This window comes from Wolffia australiana, chromosome 11, assembly GCF_029677425.1.
Source record: "Wolffia australiana isolate 7733 chromosome 11, ASM2967742v1".
Lineage (NCBI taxonomy): Eukaryota > Viridiplantae > Streptophyta > Magnoliopsida > Alismatales > Araceae > Wolffia > Wolffia australiana.
Window position 1 is genome coordinate 16,400,001 of NC_135845.1, and position 19,514 is coordinate 16,419,514.

Sequence of the window (19,514 nt, forward strand, 5' to 3'; positions counted from 1 at the left end):
CTCTTTGATATATTGTATCATTTTTAACCTTATCAAATGATCCATCTCGCAATCAAAATTGATTCTATCATTGATATATCTATAATTGAATAGTTATAAGATATATCAACAGATCTATGTCTCTCCCTACTTGTTTTTTTATACATGGAATACTGGAGCAGTCAATGTTTAATCTTCTGTATTTTGATGGGTATCAAACCAATGCTAATTGACGCAATCTAACACTTCTAATAGATAATTGGGCCAAAGAAAAAAACTTTAATTTGATTTTTATTTGGATCTGTATTATTATAATTTTCGCTTTTCAAAAATTGTCTTCAGTTCCTTATGCCATTTTCATTGAAAAAGATTGGATTTCTACCTATGCCTAAAAATTCCCGTTCCAAAAATTGAAAAAAATTAGCATTCCCAACTCTCTTCGAAGTCTAGAAGATAGCTTATTTTCAGGAAAAAATAAATCATAATATTTGTTTCTATCTTCACTCACAAACATAGTGTTATGTCATACAAAAGTTTCTATATGGTAAATGGCCTACCTTTGAGTGTGTACTAAACTATTGATTTAATAAATTTTAAGTAACAAGTTAGGTTTACAACAAAACATAGAAATTTATTGCTTGATACAAATTGAGTAATCTACAGGATAGATAGAAACATAAAACTCTGTTGTAACGGTAGCAAGTAATTGTGTCTAATAATTATTCACAGAATTTATCCCAGGAAGATAATTATTTGGTTTAAACTAACGGAAAAACATAATTTGAACAAAAGGATCCCCTCTTCTAGATGTGCTCAAAAAAAGAATCAGATTGTGCAATGATGAAAAATGAAAATGAATTCTATCCTAAAAAGTACAATCCTTTTTTGAAAGGACCATAATACGAAAAATCACAACATTATTTTCATGTCGAGTCAAGGAAGATTGAATAACTTCTACATATGTCAAATATTTCATATAAATATTCTAATGAATGAAATTCATGATCTACTTCCTAATTATACCCCCAAAAATAATTTGAATAGAAAGAATATCTTTTCTGAATAAATTCATTTTCCTTTTGCCAATAAATAAAAAATTTTAAACTTAAGAATAGTGGCAGGGTATTCCAAGAATACTTATAATAGATGTTAAGTAATGGCCACTATTGTTGATCAAAATTATTCATCTAGACTATTTTGAAACTAAAATTGTTTTGTGGAGGGGAGGGGGGAAGAATCACTAAAAATAAGACCATGAATTTTTATTTATCTCTAATATTTGTATGTAATTTTCTGAACATCTAGAAGTTATTAAATTGTCCCTGATTTAATGTAAGTATAATTTTGTGATTATTCCCCTATATGGTCCATTCAAAAAAGAAGTGTACATTTCGGGCAATACGTTGATGAATCAAACTAAGAGGTGTAATTGGTCGTTGAATTGAGTTTCATTATGATCAAATAATATTCATAAGTTTTTAATCTCACTCAAGAATGTATAGGGAGAGAGAGGTAGTCTCCGTAGAGAGGCTTTTATAGACAGAATTAATCAAACAGTTAGAAGAGAGGGAGAATAGATATTCATATACTAATACTAGTAAGCGATTCTATTACTATTATTTGAGTATAAATAAGAAAATGTAGGAAGATTTATGGAAAGATGTATATCTGAAAGATAGTGAGGAAGTTAGAGAGAGGAATAATTCTCAATAGATAGAAAAATAAGTAAAGTTGAATGAGATGAAGATATCACAAATATAATTTTTGAAAAGGTTAATCCCATCTGAAAAAAGATCATAAAAAAACAACTACATAAATATCAAACTTAAGTCATTCTGAATCGTACCTTTCTCTTGTGTGCACACGCGGGACCCTTGCAAAATGTTATCTTTGGCGTGTTGCTACATGGCCCTTATATGTAGCCGCACAGGACACTTCGTTCGAGACTTGCAAGGCTGTCGGCTGCGGCTGCAGCTACAACATGATTGTGAGTTTGGCTTTCTGTGTGAGGCTGCCTAAAATTTTTTTTTCTTTAGAATTGTCTTTGAAAGAGAAGGGGTAAGACAATTAAAATGTCAAAAATTATATTTATTGTATCATTCATACATAAATCATGCAAAAATAAGAAAAATGTATCATGAAATACAAAGAAATTTGCATTCGAATCCATTAATTTAGACATGATATTGCCTCTAAAATCATAAAATGCAGTCATGATTTTTTAATATTTATGGAATTTTTCTTTTGATTTTCAGTGAGACTATTCTTATCTTCTGTTAAAAACTTTTTGATTACCATAATATTTTTTGATTCATGCCAGTATGGGAAGCATAGAAGATAAACCTTTCTTGGGTTTAATAAGTGAAGTAACCTGCCCATTATGCTTGGCGACAATGATATATGGGGTTATAACACAAATTATTGGGTTATTTCTGTGTAATATACACATTTTTATGCATGAAATTAATTATAAATAAATTTATTTTTCAGAATGATATTATGATTTATGTGAATTTAATGGTATTTTTAAGGATTTTTCCAACATCATATTCCTAAAGAAATTAATTTTCTGATTCAAAATATATTGTTTATGAATTTATTTGACCTTATATTTATAGATATATGAATTTTTCTAACTCAAAATATATATAGATTATATTTTTATGACATACTATTATTTTTATAATGAATTATCAAAGTATTTTTGCCTTAAAAATGTGCCGTCATTCAATTCATCAATTGTCAACCAATCAAGAGCATTCACAATGATTAGCTGTGTTAATCATTGAGAGAAAGTGTAGTTATGTCATTATTAATTGTGGCACCATAAAGTGCCAATCATTATCTGACATCTGATATACTTCATTCAAATGAGACGACAGGGACAAATTGAAAATGATGCAATTATTTAAATCACAATAAAATCAATTAGAAGATTGAGGAAAAAATAAAAAAAAGCTGAAAGAAAAGTAAAAAATCGTACCTGTACATCTGGCATGCATGTATACCGTCGCGATCAATTAAAAAAAGATATAGATCCTCACGTGGCCCCATAGAAATTTGCGTCATGTGAGGCAATCATCAGGGAATATTCCCGTCTTTTTTATGTGAATGCCATGTGTCAGCGTGTTGTTAATTAGGAAAAGAATAAAGAAGAAAGAGAAGGTGATGTGGTGCACGGTGGTGTGTCACCCCACCACGACTAAAAAGAGTGTTAAAAGAGGGTTTCGTCTTTTTCTTCTGCAAGTGCACATGGTGTTCTTGGAGCAGGTGATCATGGAAAATGAAGCGATCACACTAATGATTAAATATATGAGTGGAAATTTCAACTACCAAAAAAAATGAGGAGTTGTTAGCACTAATGATAGGGCTAGAGATAATATGGGTGACTATGATTGCTCCAACTTCAAGGCTTGATATCCGATGATCTAGAGGTTCAATTGATCTGAAATTTTCAGGGATGCTTCATCTTCATCCCCTCTTTCCATCCATACCCTCTGCTCATTATCAAAATTATCCTTAAACTTATTTCCTAATCATGTCAGCTGATTGAAAGATAGTGAGTTTCTGAGATCCATCAAGTCTGTTCTTGGTGTCTTGGGTGTGTGGAAGAAGCAACAAAGAAGAGGGGGAGCTTACCTACACTAAAAAATTGTCATGATCTTGGCCGAATGTAAGGATGTACAGTAATTATCCATGCTTTATGTTGTGTCCCGACATCGTCATGAGGTTAGATTGATTTTAATATCTTGTCTCGCACACTCTTTAACCATGTCTTAACAAATTCATGTCATTGTCTTATCGTTAATTTTTTTGTCTTTTACTGTATGCGACCCATTCCCTGCCTCGTTCTCGTCATCCTTTACGTTATCATCAATTCATCTTTGAAGGTTTTAGATTATGTGTTTTTATGAATTTCAAAATAAACTGAGAAGAGATAACAAAATGTATGTTTTTATTTTGTTATGATGAAAGTTACAAGGACATTTTGGTAAAATGAAAAATGCCTTTGAACGTGAGCATAGAAAAGAGGTAAAATAAAAAGGGAGAAGAGGGGATGAAAGAGGTATCGGGTTGGAAAGAAAATTGCAGGCTGAACGCAAGAAAGAAGAGTCCAGAAATAGAGAAAGTCTGTTGGTGAAGAAAAAGGTTTACAAGAAATCGACAAGGAAGATAGATCAATCTCCAGAACAGCTCCAAAGATCAGATTTCTCAAGCTGATAATCAGGCTCGTTTTTCTTTTCTTTCTTCTGTTATTGATCTTTCAAAATCGTTCATCTCTCTTTCTGTGTTTTTGAAAATCGAAATTTCTTCTGTCGTTATCTTTCAAAATCGTTCATCTCTCTTTCTGTGTTTTTGAAAATCGAAATTTCTTCTGTCGTTATCTTTCAAAATTGTTCATCGCTCTCTGTCTGTTTTTGAAAATCGAAACTGCTTTGTTATTGATTTTCAAAATCGTTCATCTCATCTCTCTGTTTTTTGAAAATCGAAACTGCTTTGTTATTGATTTTCAAAAACGTTCATCTCATCTCTCTGTCTTTTTGAAAATCGAAATTGTTCTGTTATTGTTTTTCAAAATCGCTCATCTCTCCATCTGTGGAAAATCGAGATTCATTTGTCTGCTGAAAAACGAAATTCATTTTTTGTTTATTCTTTTCTATATCATTTGATTCATCAGTCTGTTGAAAAATCGAAATTCATCTCTTGTTATTCTTTTATAAATCATTCGATTCATCAGTCTGTTGAAAAATCGAAATTCATCTCTTGTTATTCTTTTCTGAATCATTTGATTCATCAGTCTATTGAAAAATTGAAATTCAGGACATTGTTTCTAAAATCGAAATCTCTGAACATCGTTCTTAAAATAAAATTTCAGAACATTGTTTCTAAAAACAAAATCTCAGAACATTGTTTTTAAAATTGGATTTCAGGACACTGTTTCTAAAATCGAAATCTCTGAACCTTGTTTTTAAAATAAAATTTCAGAACATTGTTTCTAAAATCAAAATCTCTGAACATCGTTTTTAAATCGTTTTTCAAGAGAACAAAAATTCAGATCGACAGTTCAGAGATTGAATTTTGAATTGAATATTAAATTCTTTAAACTGAGAATCAAATCTTATAGTGAGATTTGTTGAAATTTTTGTTATCTCTCTGAAGTGTGATTTTATATCCTACATTGATAACTGTTAAAATTTCATCTTAAATTTCTGCAGTGGGAATCAAATACTATCTTCATAACTGTTTAAAATTTCAGTTTGAAATCTCTGAATTGCAAAGAAAATCCTACAGTCTTAACTGTTAAACTTTCTCTTTAAAATCTCTGAATCTCAAAATTGACTTCTAAAATAACTGTTGATTCTGCAGATTTTAACATCCTTGTATTTGAAATCAAAAGATAAAATCGTTACTTTGAAATTTTACAATTTCAATTTTCAGAAATTTGAACTGAGTATTAAAACTCTTGACTGTTAAATCTGTGTCTTACAACTCCTTTATCTCATATTGAACTTTAAGACACTGATAGTTGAATATTTCAACTGTTGTGAATTTCAATATCCTTACCTTGAAAATTTTATTGTCCTAAAGCTAATCCTAAATTCTGGGTTAACTTGATCCGAATTTAGAGAATATAATTCTGGTGCAGAAGTGAAAATTTATTGTTGAGATTGGTATTGTTTCTTAGCTAACTTCTCAGGAACGTGGAAGACATTTTTTTGAATCATTTCAAGAGTTCTTACAGCATTTGTGAGACTAGAACTACTACCTCAACTAAAGGCGATTTTTGGAAGCTGGGAAGGACTTGAGTGGTCCAGTGGAGAAGAAGTGAAAGCAAGGATTCCTTAAAAGGAGCTAAGGGTGTTCAAGGACATTCTTGTTTTTCAATTTTCTAGATAGGAGGTATCCGTGTATCCCTATTACCAGGCGGTTTTAGCTTGGGGGGCTATAAACTTGGTTAGGGACATATTATAACTCCGGTTGGATACCCCGGGACAGGAGCAAGGGATTAGCCCTAACCTGTATAAAAATTCTGGGTGTCCACCTCTTCCCTCTAGATAATTAGATATTAAAAAAATAATAGTACAATAAGTAAATTAGGAAAGAGGGATTGGTCTAATTCACCCCCCCCTCTTAGACCATTCGTAGGATATAAATCCAACAATCTTCTCACTCAATCTTCTGAAATCTTAATTAGCACTACCTACTAACTGCTATCCTCATCGTAATATCACTATCTTCCCTCACAATTTCTCCTCACTCAATTTCATATTTAATATGTATCTCATCTGACCACAATAGTCACTATAGTAAGAATATTAAATCCTTTATAACCATTCCCCATGGAGACGACCCATACTCATCACTACTTTAATTTAATAAGTGAGTACAGATTTACACTTTTATTAAACAATTTAAAAAATACCAACAAGAATTAAAACCTCCTATAAGGTCCTCAAGTGTGAGAATGTTATGAAAGATGAGATTTCATGCTGGCCTATGTAAAAGGCACAATATCCTGCATTCAAGGAGATATGCATCCTATATATCATATTGCTAGCTATCTGAAGTTAACTCTTCATGTCAAACATTTATCTACAAACTAGATGAAACAGTTATACCAAGATCTGTGGAAGAGGCAATGAAAGATTTGAAGTGGAATAAAGTCATGGATCCTGAAATGGAAGCATTATAATATAATATTACTAAGGAAGCAGTTACCAGAACAAAAAGCATGAAAATTTTTGGGTGTAAGTGGATAAATACAATCAAATACAATGTAGATGGGTCGATGGAACATAATAAATCCGGTATTGTAGCAAAAGGAATATACTCAATCATAGGGAATATACTATAGTGAAGCACTATCTGTATACTGATAATTGTCGCAGAAAAATTGGGGTGGCAGTTACAACTCTTTGACGTAAAGAATGTACTTTTCCATGATGAGTTAGACTAATAAATATTTATGGAACTGCTAGTTAGGTATTGTACTCAGACAAAAGAGAAGAAATTATGCCATATGAAGAAAGCACGATACGGCCTGAAGCAATCTCCACTTCATGGTTCTGAACATTTTCTCCTGTTATGAAAGACCTAGAATATAAACAAAAAAATTGGGATCATCCTCTATTCATAAACCACACCTCCTCAGGGTCAACCATAACCTTGATTGTGCATCTTCATGATACTGTTATCACAAGAATGATAAAGAGAAGATTTACCACTTGAGCACTCAAATATCCAAGTTATTTGACGTCAAAGTTTCTCAACCTGATGAGGTGTGTTGATCTTTTTGAGGAAGTACATAGGGGACCTGTTCAAAGAAAAAAATAAGGTAGAGTGCAAGACATCCCCTATTCCAATCGACCCAAGTCTAATACTTTGGAATTGTGGATGTGATAGTGATGTGAACAGAGATAAATATCAAAGATTAATTGGCAATCACATATTTCTGAATCATAAAAATTATGGTATTGCTTTTGCAACAGGGGCATTGAGTCAGTTCACGTAAAGAAGCAAGGAAGCACATATGAATGCAACTCATATGGTGCCAACCTACTTGAAAAGTACTATGGGACAAGGGGTACTACTAGACAAAGGAGGTGAAACATTTTAAGAGTTGTACACTGATGCAAACTATGGAGGGTACACATGTTGGGTTCTAGAGGCCTTGACATAGATGAAGACGATGATTCCACATAGTAGAAGACACATAACAGAATCAAAATAACATCGATAAAATCATTAAATGAAATACCTTTGCACGGATCACACCCGTGATTTCTTTGATCTCGGAGCGAGATGAGTCAACCTGCTCAAGCATGCCGCCTCTAGATGTATCCACACAATCCTTGACACGTCGAATCTCCTCCTTCTCGTTGACGAGCCCCGTTCAATTTCCGCCGTCGTCGTTACATCGTCCCAATCACATCTAGAGTGGAGGGGGGTTGTGAGAAGAAGGGAGAAGAAGGGGAAGGCCCCAGAACAATTCTGGCTAGGATGATGATAACACCCTAAATTCGGTCTTTATTTCATGCTATTAGCACAATTTTCTGCATTTAAAGAGCTTAAAATGGGGTTGTTATCATCTATTTACAGGAAAATACTGTTTTCAAGTGATTTCTGATTTTTCCCTTTAATTCTATGAATTTTAAGGGATTTATTTGAGCTTGAAATAATTATTTTTGAATGAAAATGGCAAATTTAATATTTATTTTTGAGATTTATCAGTACGGGGATGAATCAGTGTATTTTCTAGGATTTTTTAGGATTTTATGGGATTTTTATGAGATTTATTTGAAGAAGAAGTGCATTTTTTCTAAGGAAAAAAATATATTTATAAGGAAAAACATGAGTATGAAGATAATTTTCAAACTTTGAAGGTTTGTTTGTAAATTTTTGTTGCAATTATACCCTCAAAACAGCTCTCGGTCGTGGTTGCAGGCGTAAAGATGTTATTTAAAATTTTGTAGGGTTTTATTGCAAATGATTTAATATTTGTTTTAATAGTTTATGAAAAAAACCAGAGGAGAGAGAATGCGCAAAGGGCATATACACAAATATTTTTGGGCGGCGTCCATCTATAATTGCGCGGTTTAAAATGGGTTTTTCCGCAAAAAGTCCAGAGGAATTTTTCGTGTCTCGACGTGGCCTCATCGTGGCCGTCGGATGAGAATCCGACGGTGCTTGAGGCGGGTCAGCGCCAGGAGGTAAGTTCACCGCCCGCATGGCGCGTACAGCGCGCACGCACGGGCGATGACGTGGCGCTTGCGGATTCGGTCGCGCTGCAAGAAACGCATGCGCCACGAGCATGTTAAATTTACACTGCTGATTTTCTCACCTTTTTTCTTTCTATTTTTATTTTTGCCAGGGGTACGTGGCGCAACGAGAATGTACCCGCCTGAAGAAGTTGAAACGTCGCCGCCAATGAAAAGACGACACTCAGCGAGCGGTTAGAAGAAGAAAAATTTAAAATAAATGATTTAATCCAATGGTTAATATTGGTTTAAATTCATTTATTCATAATTCTTGATCCAGAAGTTCGATTGAGATAATTTTCTATGGATTTTCTCGTCTTGATCCCCTCTTTCTATCTGTATGGTTGGATTATTGAGATCAAGCCTACATTGATAGATAAAAATTAATTACTAATTAGGGGTAAAATGGTAATTTTTGCCATTTTACCTAGGTATAAAAGCCGAATTTTGAGGGGAGGGGGTCATTATTGATTGTGCTCTATCACATCTGCAAGACAGAGAGGAGCTCTAGCTTGGATCAACATATCTGGTACCTTTTCCTTGTTTGTATTTGAACTCTTAGTGTATTTTGGATGATGTTTTAGTGAAATTTCTTCTTCATTCTTCTTGATCTTGGTCTGAACTTCTAAATTGCTAGGCTTGAGCGGAAGGTACAAGCCCTTACTGAGATTGAGAGGAGAGAATGAGAGATTTACCTAGCTATTCCAAGTGCACATTAAAAACTATAAAAAACTTCAATTTCTAGGAGAGTAAATTTCCCTTTGTATTATCTAATTGTGTTGTTATTTATGAATTATAAGACCTACAAAACCAACCAACTCAAATCAAAATTTCCCTCTCAACCTCTCTAATTGACTCCTTGGACCCTTTTTCTTTGGATCAAAGAAGCCAGTTTAGAGCTCCCTATTTCTTCTATTCATCCCATCTCTTCTACCCCCTGTTCTAAATTTCTCATCTAATTAGGGTGATTTGATCTTTATTGAAGATCAAATTAACTCTAATTAGGGTTGAATTACCAAGAAAACCATCAAATTGAATTCCTTACTAGCTTCTCTTGGACAACACTCATACTTATCACTACACATCTTAAGTAGAGTTTTTATAAATTTTATTGTATAAGCTAAAATTGACAACGACAAGGGTTAAAATTTGCATAAAATTTACCCCTATTTTCGGCTTATCAGATGACTTTCGTTCAGGGCCTTCCCCTATTTATACTCAGTGGTATTTTTTATAGAAGCCCCCAAAACTTAAGTATCGCTTCTGACGTCCAAAAGACTATTTCTGTGTGCCCCTCTAGGCCATGTATTAGTTTAGTTAATAACTCTAGTGGCCCAATAACCTTTATTGGCCTTGCAAATTAATTAACTATATCATCATATATATTAATTAATGTCGGATTGATTTAACATAATTGATTGGTCAATTCTCCAACATGTGGGGTGCCAAGCTACACCACGTGTTCTAGAAGATACAAAGGAGTGTGTATCGACTCACTCATGGAACTTGTTCGTCATCGGTTACTGTGTATGTATAACCCCTCATCCACTTGATGCTCCTCGAATGACTTAGGGTATGGTCAACTGTCAAACCCTAATCGGTCATCTGAGTTAGTACTGATGCATTTAGAAATCATTGGTGAACTCTTCTCCGATATTTCACTACCTTGGCCAAGGACTTCATCGCATCATCTTCCTTGAGCTGTCACCTCTTATACCGAGGGTGGATGATCCCATCTTGACCACTCAATAGTATTTGTGAACTTCTTGATGCACATGAACTAAGACAGTTTAGAAGCCTATGATTAGAAACTCATATGTCATAGTCAAAGCACAAATGTTTGTCCACAAGACGTCGTTGGAGTCTCAAGTTTAAGGAACACTTACACAACCATGACGTGAATCATCATGATTGACATTTCGGTATAATTCCATTCAAGGATTTGTATAGATCAATTCAGTGAACTCTTTCCACTAAAGAGTACCCACTATCTATCCTTAGTGTCTCCACATTAATGTCTTCGAGAACGACCATACACATCATATGAGTGAAGGTAGATTGTGCTACTCTATTTGGATACTTTGATGTCCTTCTTGCATATCCTTTGAATATGAATGTTTAGAACACATGCTTAAAGACTAGTGATCTCCATATTATGATCTCATCATAATTCACTAAGTCTGATCATGTATTCATGGACTTCATTATAAGTATCACGCATACACTATAATGAATATGTTGTATGAATGAACATGAAACAAGATGTTGAATGTGTGATTGGCGTGTCGGCTGCTTATATTTCCATCAATGTGCCACATGGAACATTCAAGTCTTTTGCTTATTTATTGGAGGAAATTTGTTAACTTGAAGTAAAAAATAAGAGGTTGCCATGTCTAGTGCAGAAGCAGAATTTCAGGCAGTCGCCAAAAGTATCTCCAAAACTGTATGGATCATGGGAATACAAGCATATCTGAAAGTGCCATGGTGAAAAAAATTCAGCCATTTACATTACTCACAGCCCTACACAACATGATCATATTAAACGTCAAAATAGATAAACACTTTATCCGAGAGAATATAGATAAAAGGCATTATAAAATTTCAGTATATACAATCATCTCGTTAGGCAGCTGATATTCTCACAAAAGGATTACTTGGGAGTACATTCCATAGGATGGTTGGCAAGCTGAGACTTCAGAAAATATTTACCTCCCAGCTATGAGGGGGTGTTGTAAGATGCAAATGCTCCATTTATCTTTATTTCTCTATTTCTTAAAACCCTGGAGCTTCCCTGATTGTAAGTATCCCTTAAGAGATCCAATTCTTATCAGATCAATCATATGGGGTCTCCAGAACCCAATTGCTTTGTTACCCAGTATATATACTAGGTTTGAACGTGGATGAAACCAAAAGTCTTTTTTTCTGGTCTTGTTCTCTCTCACTCAGTCTCTCTCATTCTTGTTCTCTCTTGCTCGCTCTCTTTCTTTCTCTCTCTTGCTCTCTTTCTCTCGTCTCATTTATTATGCATATTTATTTATTATTGATTCAAACAATTTGATTGATACCATTTGAATGGCCCATCAGGTTGGGTAATCCGATCCGAACATTTGGCCGGATCATTAAATAAGATCCAACCCAATGGGTTAGAACAAATCCAAGTTTAATTTCTGGTCAGAATGATCAAGGTACTCGATCAAATGCTAGATCCGGTCAAACAATGGATCAATCCAATGGAATACCTGATCCCTCTGCCCAATTACTGCCTCTCTGGTAACAATCTTACCTCATTTAATGCCATGTTATTGTTTGCCCTTATGTTTTAGCCAACTATAGGACAAGTCACTTCCTCATCTTTCAAACCAATGAGGTACCTGATTTATATCACAATTTTTTTTACTACAGTTCTTTACTGTCAGCTTCTAGCTGATCTCGGAGAGAAGCGACGGAGAAGCTTCTTCTCCACTTGTCCAAACTCTAGTTGGCAGAGAAAGAGGAGATTCAACCAATAATACTTATTTTCTTAGTTTAACATCAAAGCCCAGTACTGATACTGGGTTTTACTCGTATCGGGTCTCGTGGACCCGATATGGTGAATCCAGTATACCCAGATTTACAAGGGTAGATACACCAATAAAAGAAATACATGGCTTTAAGAACATAAATAAAAGAGAAAGGTGGACGTCTGCTGACATTTACCAATGCAGAAGAAAGGGCTTGCACAATTAGTAAATCATTGGATTGAAAGGACTTGAACATTCCTATATTAACATCGCTTAGAAAGTCTTCCCCCATTATCCTGCATCTATTAGAAAGTCTTTATATTTTGTATATGATTTGATAAATCCTATGAAATACAAAAATGAGCCAGGCCTACAAGTACCCAAGAATTGGAGATCAGTTTGACATCATGAAGACCAAAAAGTTAGTCTACGTTGACTCCAGCCTATTCATAGGAACAGATTCTTGTGCTCCCCATTGGCGAGCTGACAAAGGCGATTGAAGGCCACATTATCTGAAAGTCAACAAAAACAGTGATAAAAAATTTGCAAAGCTCAATGGGCCATAAAAAAAATAGGTTGATCAACAAGGAGAGAGGAGATGACCCATAATAATATCAATCGGAACATAGGAAAGACAATTTTCTATGATCATCATAACGCCAACAGTCAATGGAAAAGTTTGGTGAACAATAAGAATTCAGGTAATTCTATATTATTAAGAATTCAGGGCGGATGAATGAGATCACCAGAGTCTTCACCAAAGACGATGTAGAGATAGAATCAGGATTCAGGGATGAATAATATGCCATCCAGAACTGAAGGATGAGTGAGATGACAAATGTATTATCAAATTTTGAGCAGATTAAGAAAATAACTGAGGGTAAGTGAAAGAGGAGGTTGGTCAACAATGAGACCAAAGGTAACCCACAAATATCATCATCAGGATTCAAGGAGTGAAGGGAAGTCAAAGGTCAACGGGTCTATAGATTATAGAACAGGTTGGTAAACGAGATGGAGAAAATTAATGAGATTACCAAAGTTGTCGCCAAAGTCGGAGCAGATTTCGGCACGAATGGACTGTCCACCGTCAGCGATGCCAATGACTTCGACGAATCGGGACGGAGGAAAAGGTGGCGATCCCTTGACGACAAGCTGTTGGCCATCCGGAGATTGGCCAGTCAAAGTCCCACTGTCGGCGCGCAAAACTTGAACAACAGTCCGGACCCTGCGGCCCATATACATCTTCAGCAAATCAGCGTTGACCAGAGCAGCAGGGCTTGATGTGTCCATTAACTGCATCAGGGAGGAGAAATGATAAAATTTTAGGATCCAATTTTTGGGGGTTCAAATGAAATTAAGATTCAGAAAATTTAAAATTATGGAGAATAATTCTCTAGTTTGAATGAAAATTCGTTGCAGATAGTTAAGTTCTCTAAATGCAAAGATAGGAGGTAAGAACTGATGGCTACTTTAGCAAAGGAGAAGCCCTGGATAAAATAAGAATTGTACTGATGGATGGATGAGAGGCGAACAAAAATCACGGAAAGGAGCGAAAAAGTAATGCCTTCGAATGACAATTACATATAAGATGAATAGAAAAGGGGAGATCTGTTCGAACGTCGCTGATAAACTTTAGCATACAAACTTAAACGACAGGAAGAACACTGTGGCCAGTCGATTGGATTCTTCTGGTTCATGGCGCCTTAGCCAGTTTCAATCAAAGATTCCGTTCTAATTAACATACGTTAATATCGATTAGTTCAAATGAGATGAAGCCCATAATCGAGAATCACCACAAGATTTCTTCATTCCACAATTAAAAGGCATTGCCTCTCCGAAAACAACAGGTGCGGATATTTCAACACAGAAACTCTGCCAACAATAAATAGGAACAAAGAAATGGTTCAAGGAAACCCACATTGCCGGACGCGATCGAAGAGCGAAAACCCACAACCAGACATCGGATCGAATCGACAAAAGACTAAATTTTTCACCTTTGCTTCAGCAAACTTGAGAACGGCTCAAGGAGGAATTCAACCAATCAACCACGACCCAACTCTTCAACCCTTTCTAGGGTTCTTCCCTTCGACGAAAAACCCTCAACAGAGCTTCTCGCCATGGCAAAGTTCTGCTCATAATGGGCCCTTCTACGAGCCCATTACCTTATAGTCAGCTTACAAATAAACCCCTTACAAAACGAGGAATCGCAAATTGTCACAGATTATTTAACCACATGGAGAAATTCGTAGCCGTTGCCTGTTCATGGAGACGCGTAGAAAGGAAACGAACTCTGCCCCGTTCTGGGGAGGCGTCGAGAAGGAATTCCGCTTCGGGCGATCATATTTAGAGTGTTCTTTCATGGATATAAAGCCGAGACGTGTCTTGGCGCCGGCGATGCCCCCACCGTGAAAACGGGCCCATCGTTTATCCTTAGAAAAAAAAACCCACAACCAGACGTAGCAGAAGACGGGGACGAAGCAGAAGAAGAAGGAGAAGCAGAAGAAGAAGAAGAAGAAGAAGCAGCAGCAGCAGAAGAAGAAGAAGAAGAGGAAGAAGAAGAAGAAGAAGAAGAAGAAGAAGAAGAAGAAGAAGAAGAAGAAGAAGGAGAAGAAGAAGAAGAAGAAGAAGAGAGATGAGGGAGATGGGAAGAAAGAGAGGGATGGGGATCGTAATGGCGTTAGTGGTTATCGTCTTGGTGGGCGCGGCGTCTGCGCACATTGTGGATTTCGATGATTCGTGGAGAGCTCGGGAGGAGGCGGCGAGGGCCGCCGCTCTCGCGGCGTACCATCCTGATCCTGAAGCCGTCGCCGACAACCTCAACGATAAGGTCCAGAAGTATGTCTCCCTTCCTCCCTCTCTCTCTCTCTCTCTCTCTCTATCTCTTTCTCACATACACACACATTGTCTCTCTGTCTCTCTCTCTCCTCTCTTTCTCTCTGTTTGTCTCTGTCTCTGTCTCTCTCTCTCTCTCTCTTTCTCACACACACACATTGTGTCTCTCTCTCTCCTTCTCTCTTTCTCTCTGTTTGTCTCTCTCTCTCCTTCTCTCTTTCTCTCTGTTTGTCTCTCTCTCTCTCTCACATACACACACATTGTCTCTCTCTCTCTCTCTCCTTCTCTCTTTCTCTCTGTTTGGCTCTGTCTCTCTCTCTTTCTCTCTCTCTCTCTCTCTTTCTGACATACACACACACATTGTCTCTCTCTCTCTCTCCTTATCTCTTTCTCTCTGTTTGTCTCTGTCTCTGACTCTCTCTCTTTCTCACACACACACACACTGTCTCTCCCTCTCTCTCTCTCTCCTTCTCTCTGTTTGTTTCTGTCTCTCTCCCTCCCTCTCTCTCTCTCTTTCTCACCTACACACACGCACATTCTCTCTCTCTCTCTCTCTCTCTCTGTGTGTTTGTCTCTGTCTTTCTATCTATCTCTCTCCCTCTATATTTATGTCTATCTCAAATGTCTCTCTTTATATGTCGCTCTATCTCCATTTCTTAATGTCTCTCTCTACCTCCCTCTGTATATGTCTTTATCTCTCTATTTCTTTAACTGTCTCTCTCTCGCTCTCTCTCAATCTCTCTAAATTTCTCTGTGTGTCTCAATACATCTCTCTCTCTCTATCTAAATTTCTCTATCTGTCTCTATATTATCTCTCTATCAAAAATTCTCTCTCCATGTTTATCTATCTATCTGTCTCTTTATGTATCTTTTTCTCTCTATCTGCCTGTCACTGCCTCCCTCTCTATCTATTAATCTCAATCTAACTCTCCATCTCTCTTTATCTCCCTCTTTCTCTATCGCTCTCTCCATCTGTCTCTTTGTTTCTCTTTCTTTCTTTCTGTCTATTAATGTCTCTCTGTCTATCTCTTTATCTGTCTTTTTGTCTCGCTCTATCTGCCTTTCTATGTCTCCCTGTCTCTATCTTGCTCTCTCTCTCTCTCTCTCTCTCTCTCTCTCTCTCTTTCTCTCAATTGGTCTCTCTATCTCCTTGTCTTTTTCTCTCTTTCTATCCCTCTCTTTATTGTCTGTATACATATCTCACTCTTTAACCAAAATTTACACCCATACATGCGTAATATTTTTATTTTCACATGTATTAGGACATCAACCTTCATTTTACCTAAATATCCATCTCCATCTCTATCTCTCTCTCTCTCTCTCTCTTTTGAGAGGCCAATATGCTCTTTTATATTTTTTTCTAAATGTTTCTCTATGTAAGTGTATATTTCTCTCTTTCCATCCATAGATCCGTCTAAGCTAAATTAGCAATAAAAGTGGCTTTTTCTCTGTTCATATCCTTCAGTTAATTTATCAATCAGCCACATTTATCTCTCTACCCATTTCCCTTCCTATCAATCTATCTATATACTTACATCACCATATAACTATACATATAAAGAGCTATCTATCTACACACCACTCATCCATATACCTACTAGCTGCCCATCCATTCATCCATCTCTCAGGCCATCTAACTATCTGTCTCTATTTACATTATTTTTATCTCTGCCTACTTATTTATCCTCTGCCATCTATCTATATTTATCCCTCTCTCTCTTTTATCAAAGAAACTAGCTACACAACTCATCTCTCTGCCCATCTATCTATCTGTAACGCTATCTACATCTCTATCATTATATCTGCATATATTTTCCCATCACGTTACCTACTCATCCGTCCTCCCCATTTATCTCTATTTATACCTGTTTTATATCAATCCAACTAGCTTTCTACTTCTAGATTTCTAACAATATATTCACAGAACTATCTCTCTGCCCATCTATCTACCTATCAAGCTATCTCCATCTCCATCTCTATCTCTATATCTGCATAAATTTTCCCATCACGCTACATACTTATCCATCCTCACCATCTAATCTATATTTGTCCCTCTCCCTTATATCAATCCAACTAGCAATCTATTTCTAGATTTTTAAAAATATATTCACGGACCCATATCTCTGGCCGTCTATCTACCTATCAAGCTATCTATATCTCTATCTCAATCTTTGCATATATTTTACAATCACGCTACCTACTTATCCATCCTCCCCATCTATCAATATTTATCACTCTCTTATGTCAATCCAACTAGCTATCTACTCCTACATTTTCAACAATATATCCAGACCCAATTCTCTACCAATCTATCTACCAATCAAGCTATGTCTATCCCTATCTCTATCTCTATCTCTGCATATATTTTTCCCATCACGCTACCTACTTATCGACCCTCCCCATCTATATATTATGTCAATCCAACTAGCTATCTACTTCTATCTCTCTGCCCATCTACCTATCAAGCTATCTACATCTCTATCCCTATCTCAGTATATATTCACCCATCTATCTACATTTATCATTCTCTCGTATATCAATCCTTCACGTAATCTATTTATCGATCTTTTTATCTCTCTCTCTCTCTCTCTCTCTCTCTCTCTCTCTCTCTCTCTCTCTCTCTCTCTCTCTTACTTTGGGAGGCCAACTAATCTCGGCCACTGTTTCACTAACCTTGCTCCTGTCGTGGGACTCAATGAAGAACGCTGGAAGGGACAAAGAACGGGACCAGGAGGCAGCTGCGGAAGTACACAGGCCCGTGCCTGGCGACGAACCCAATCGACCGCTGCTGGCGCTGCCGGGGAGACTGGGCGCGGAACCGCAAGCAGCTGGCTCGCTGCGCCCTCGGGTTCGGCCGCAACGCCATGGGCGGCAAAAACGGTAGATTCTACGTCGTCACCGACCCATCCGACTCGGACCTGGTGAACCCCCGGCCCGGCACGCTGCGCCACGCTGCCATCCAAACCGAGCCTCTCTGGATCATCTTCGCCCGTGACATGATCATCCGCCTTAGCGAAGAGCTTCTCGTCGCCAGCTACAAGACCATTGATGCTAGAGGCGCCAACGTACACATCGCCTATGGGGCTGGGATAACTCTTCAGTTTGTGCAGCATGTCATCATCCATGGCCTCCACATACATGATATTAAGGCTGGTAGTGGGGGGATGATACGTGATTCTCTGTTCCATTATGGGTTGAGAGCTCGCAGCGATGGCGATGGGATTTCTATCTTCGGCGCGTCCAATATTTGGGTGGACCATGTTTCCATGTCAAACTGCATGGATGGGCTTATCGATGTCGTTCAGGGTTCCACGGCTATCACTATCTCCAACAATCACTTCACCCACCATGACCACGTACATCTCCCCCACCACCTATCTTCTCTTCTCTCTCGCTCTCTCTCTCTCACCTTTATTTTCCTTTTTTATTTATTTTCTTTCATGTTTTATTTCACTTTTTTTCATTTATTTTTTCTTTATTGTATTCTTTCTTTCAAAAATTTTGCTTTCACTTATTTTTTTGTACTTTGTTTTTTAAATTTCCCTTTCTTAATCATTTTGACTTCCTCTCATTTCTTTTTTACATTCATTTCTGTCATCTTTCATTTTTTCTCATTCATTCCTGTCTTCTTTCATTTATTTTTTAAAACGTCTCCTTTTTAGATCATCTCATTAAATTGTTGATCTAGGTAATGCTTTTTGGTGCCAGCGACACCTATGCACTTGATGCCATAATGCAAATCACTGTCGCTTTCAACCACTTTGGTAGGGGCCTTGTACAGAGGATGCCACGGTAAATCCAAATTCCCAACCCTAAGCCAAAAGACTATAATAGTTCTGAAATGTCCAAAGTGAGTAAACATTCTACTCAAGCAAGATGTGTAGCTAAAAGTTTTGGATTTCTTGAAACAGGTGCCGGTGGGGGTTTTTTCATGTGTTAAACAATGATTATACCCATTGGATCATGTATGCTATTGGGGGGAGCAAAAAGTCTACTATCATTAGCCAGGGAAACAGATACATTGCACCACCAGATGTGAGGGCCAAGGAGGTGACCCACCGGGTTGATGTTTGGGACCCAGAGTGGAAGACATGGAAGTGGAGATCAGAGGGAGATTTGATGTTGAATGGTGCCTTCTTCATTCAATCTGGCAAGCCAGGCCGGCCCAGCTACTCCAGCAAGGACATGATCAAGGCAAAGCCAGGTTCCTTTGTGACCAGACTCACCCGCTTTGCTGGATCTCTCACATGCAAAGTCAACTGGCCTTGCTGAGCTTGCACAAAGAGGGTTCGCCAAGAATGGGCCACTAAGAAGAAGAAAACTTGCAAGTGGCTATGCTCTCTATATTCAAGTTATTAGGGGATTTACTTTGTGTCCATCATCCTCTTCATACTAAAAATATGTTGTTGGAGAAACTTCACCACATGTTGGTCATTCTTGTTAT

General features: G+C 37.0%; 2 protein-coding genes across 2 annotated transcripts; one reads left to right on the forward strand and one right to left on the reverse strand.

Moving 5' to 3' along the window:
• Positions 1–12,541: 12,541 nt before the first annotated feature.
• Positions 12,542–14,378, reverse strand: LOC144709807 (replication protein A 14 kDa subunit-like). Its single transcript, XM_078583453.1, has 3 exons — positions 14,233–14,378; positions 13,273–13,531; positions 12,542–12,750 (listed from the first exon to the last, which is right to left on the reverse strand). Exons 2-3 carry the CDS (start codon positions 13,526–13,528, stop codon positions 12,686–12,688), a joined length of 321 nt encoding a protein of 106 aa, XP_078439579.1. The 5' UTR covers positions 13,529–13,531; positions 14,233–14,378; the 3' UTR covers positions 12,542–12,685.
• Positions 14,379–14,487: 109 nt separating this feature from the next.
• On the forward strand, positions 14,488–19,474 carry LOC144709806 (pectate lyase-like). The gene is made up of 4 exons (XM_078583452.1): positions 14,488–15,073; positions 17,772–18,426; positions 18,759–18,862; positions 18,982–19,474. Exons 1-4 carry the CDS (start codon positions 14,871–14,873, stop codon positions 19,340–19,342), a joined length of 1,323 nt encoding a protein of 440 aa, XP_078439578.1. The 5' UTR covers positions 14,488–14,870; the 3' UTR covers positions 19,343–19,474.
• Positions 19,475–19,514: the final 40 nt, after the last annotated feature.

Bases quoted from the DNA above. Each gene is read 5' to 3' on its own strand.
- LOC144709806 (XM_078583452.1), top strand. From the start codon at position 14,871: ATGAGGGAGATGGGAAGAAAGAGAGGGATGGGGATCGTAATGGCGTTA. The intron at 18,427-18,758 runs GTACATCTCCCC...TTGTTGATCTAG, and splicing joins ACTTCACCCACCATGACCAC to GTAATGCTTTTTGGTGCCAG. The intron at 18,863-18,981 runs GTAAATCCAAAT...TTCTTGAAACAG, and splicing joins CTTGTACAGAGGATGCCACG to GTGCCGGTGGGGGTTTTTTC.
- LOC144709807 (XM_078583453.1), bottom strand. From the start codon at position 13,528: ATGGACACATCAAGCCCTGCTGCTCTGGTCAACGCTGATTTGCTGAAG. The intron at 12,751-13,272 runs GTAATCTCATTA...GTTGACTTTCAG, and splicing joins CGACTTTGGCGACAACTTTG to ATAATGTGGCCTTCAATCGC.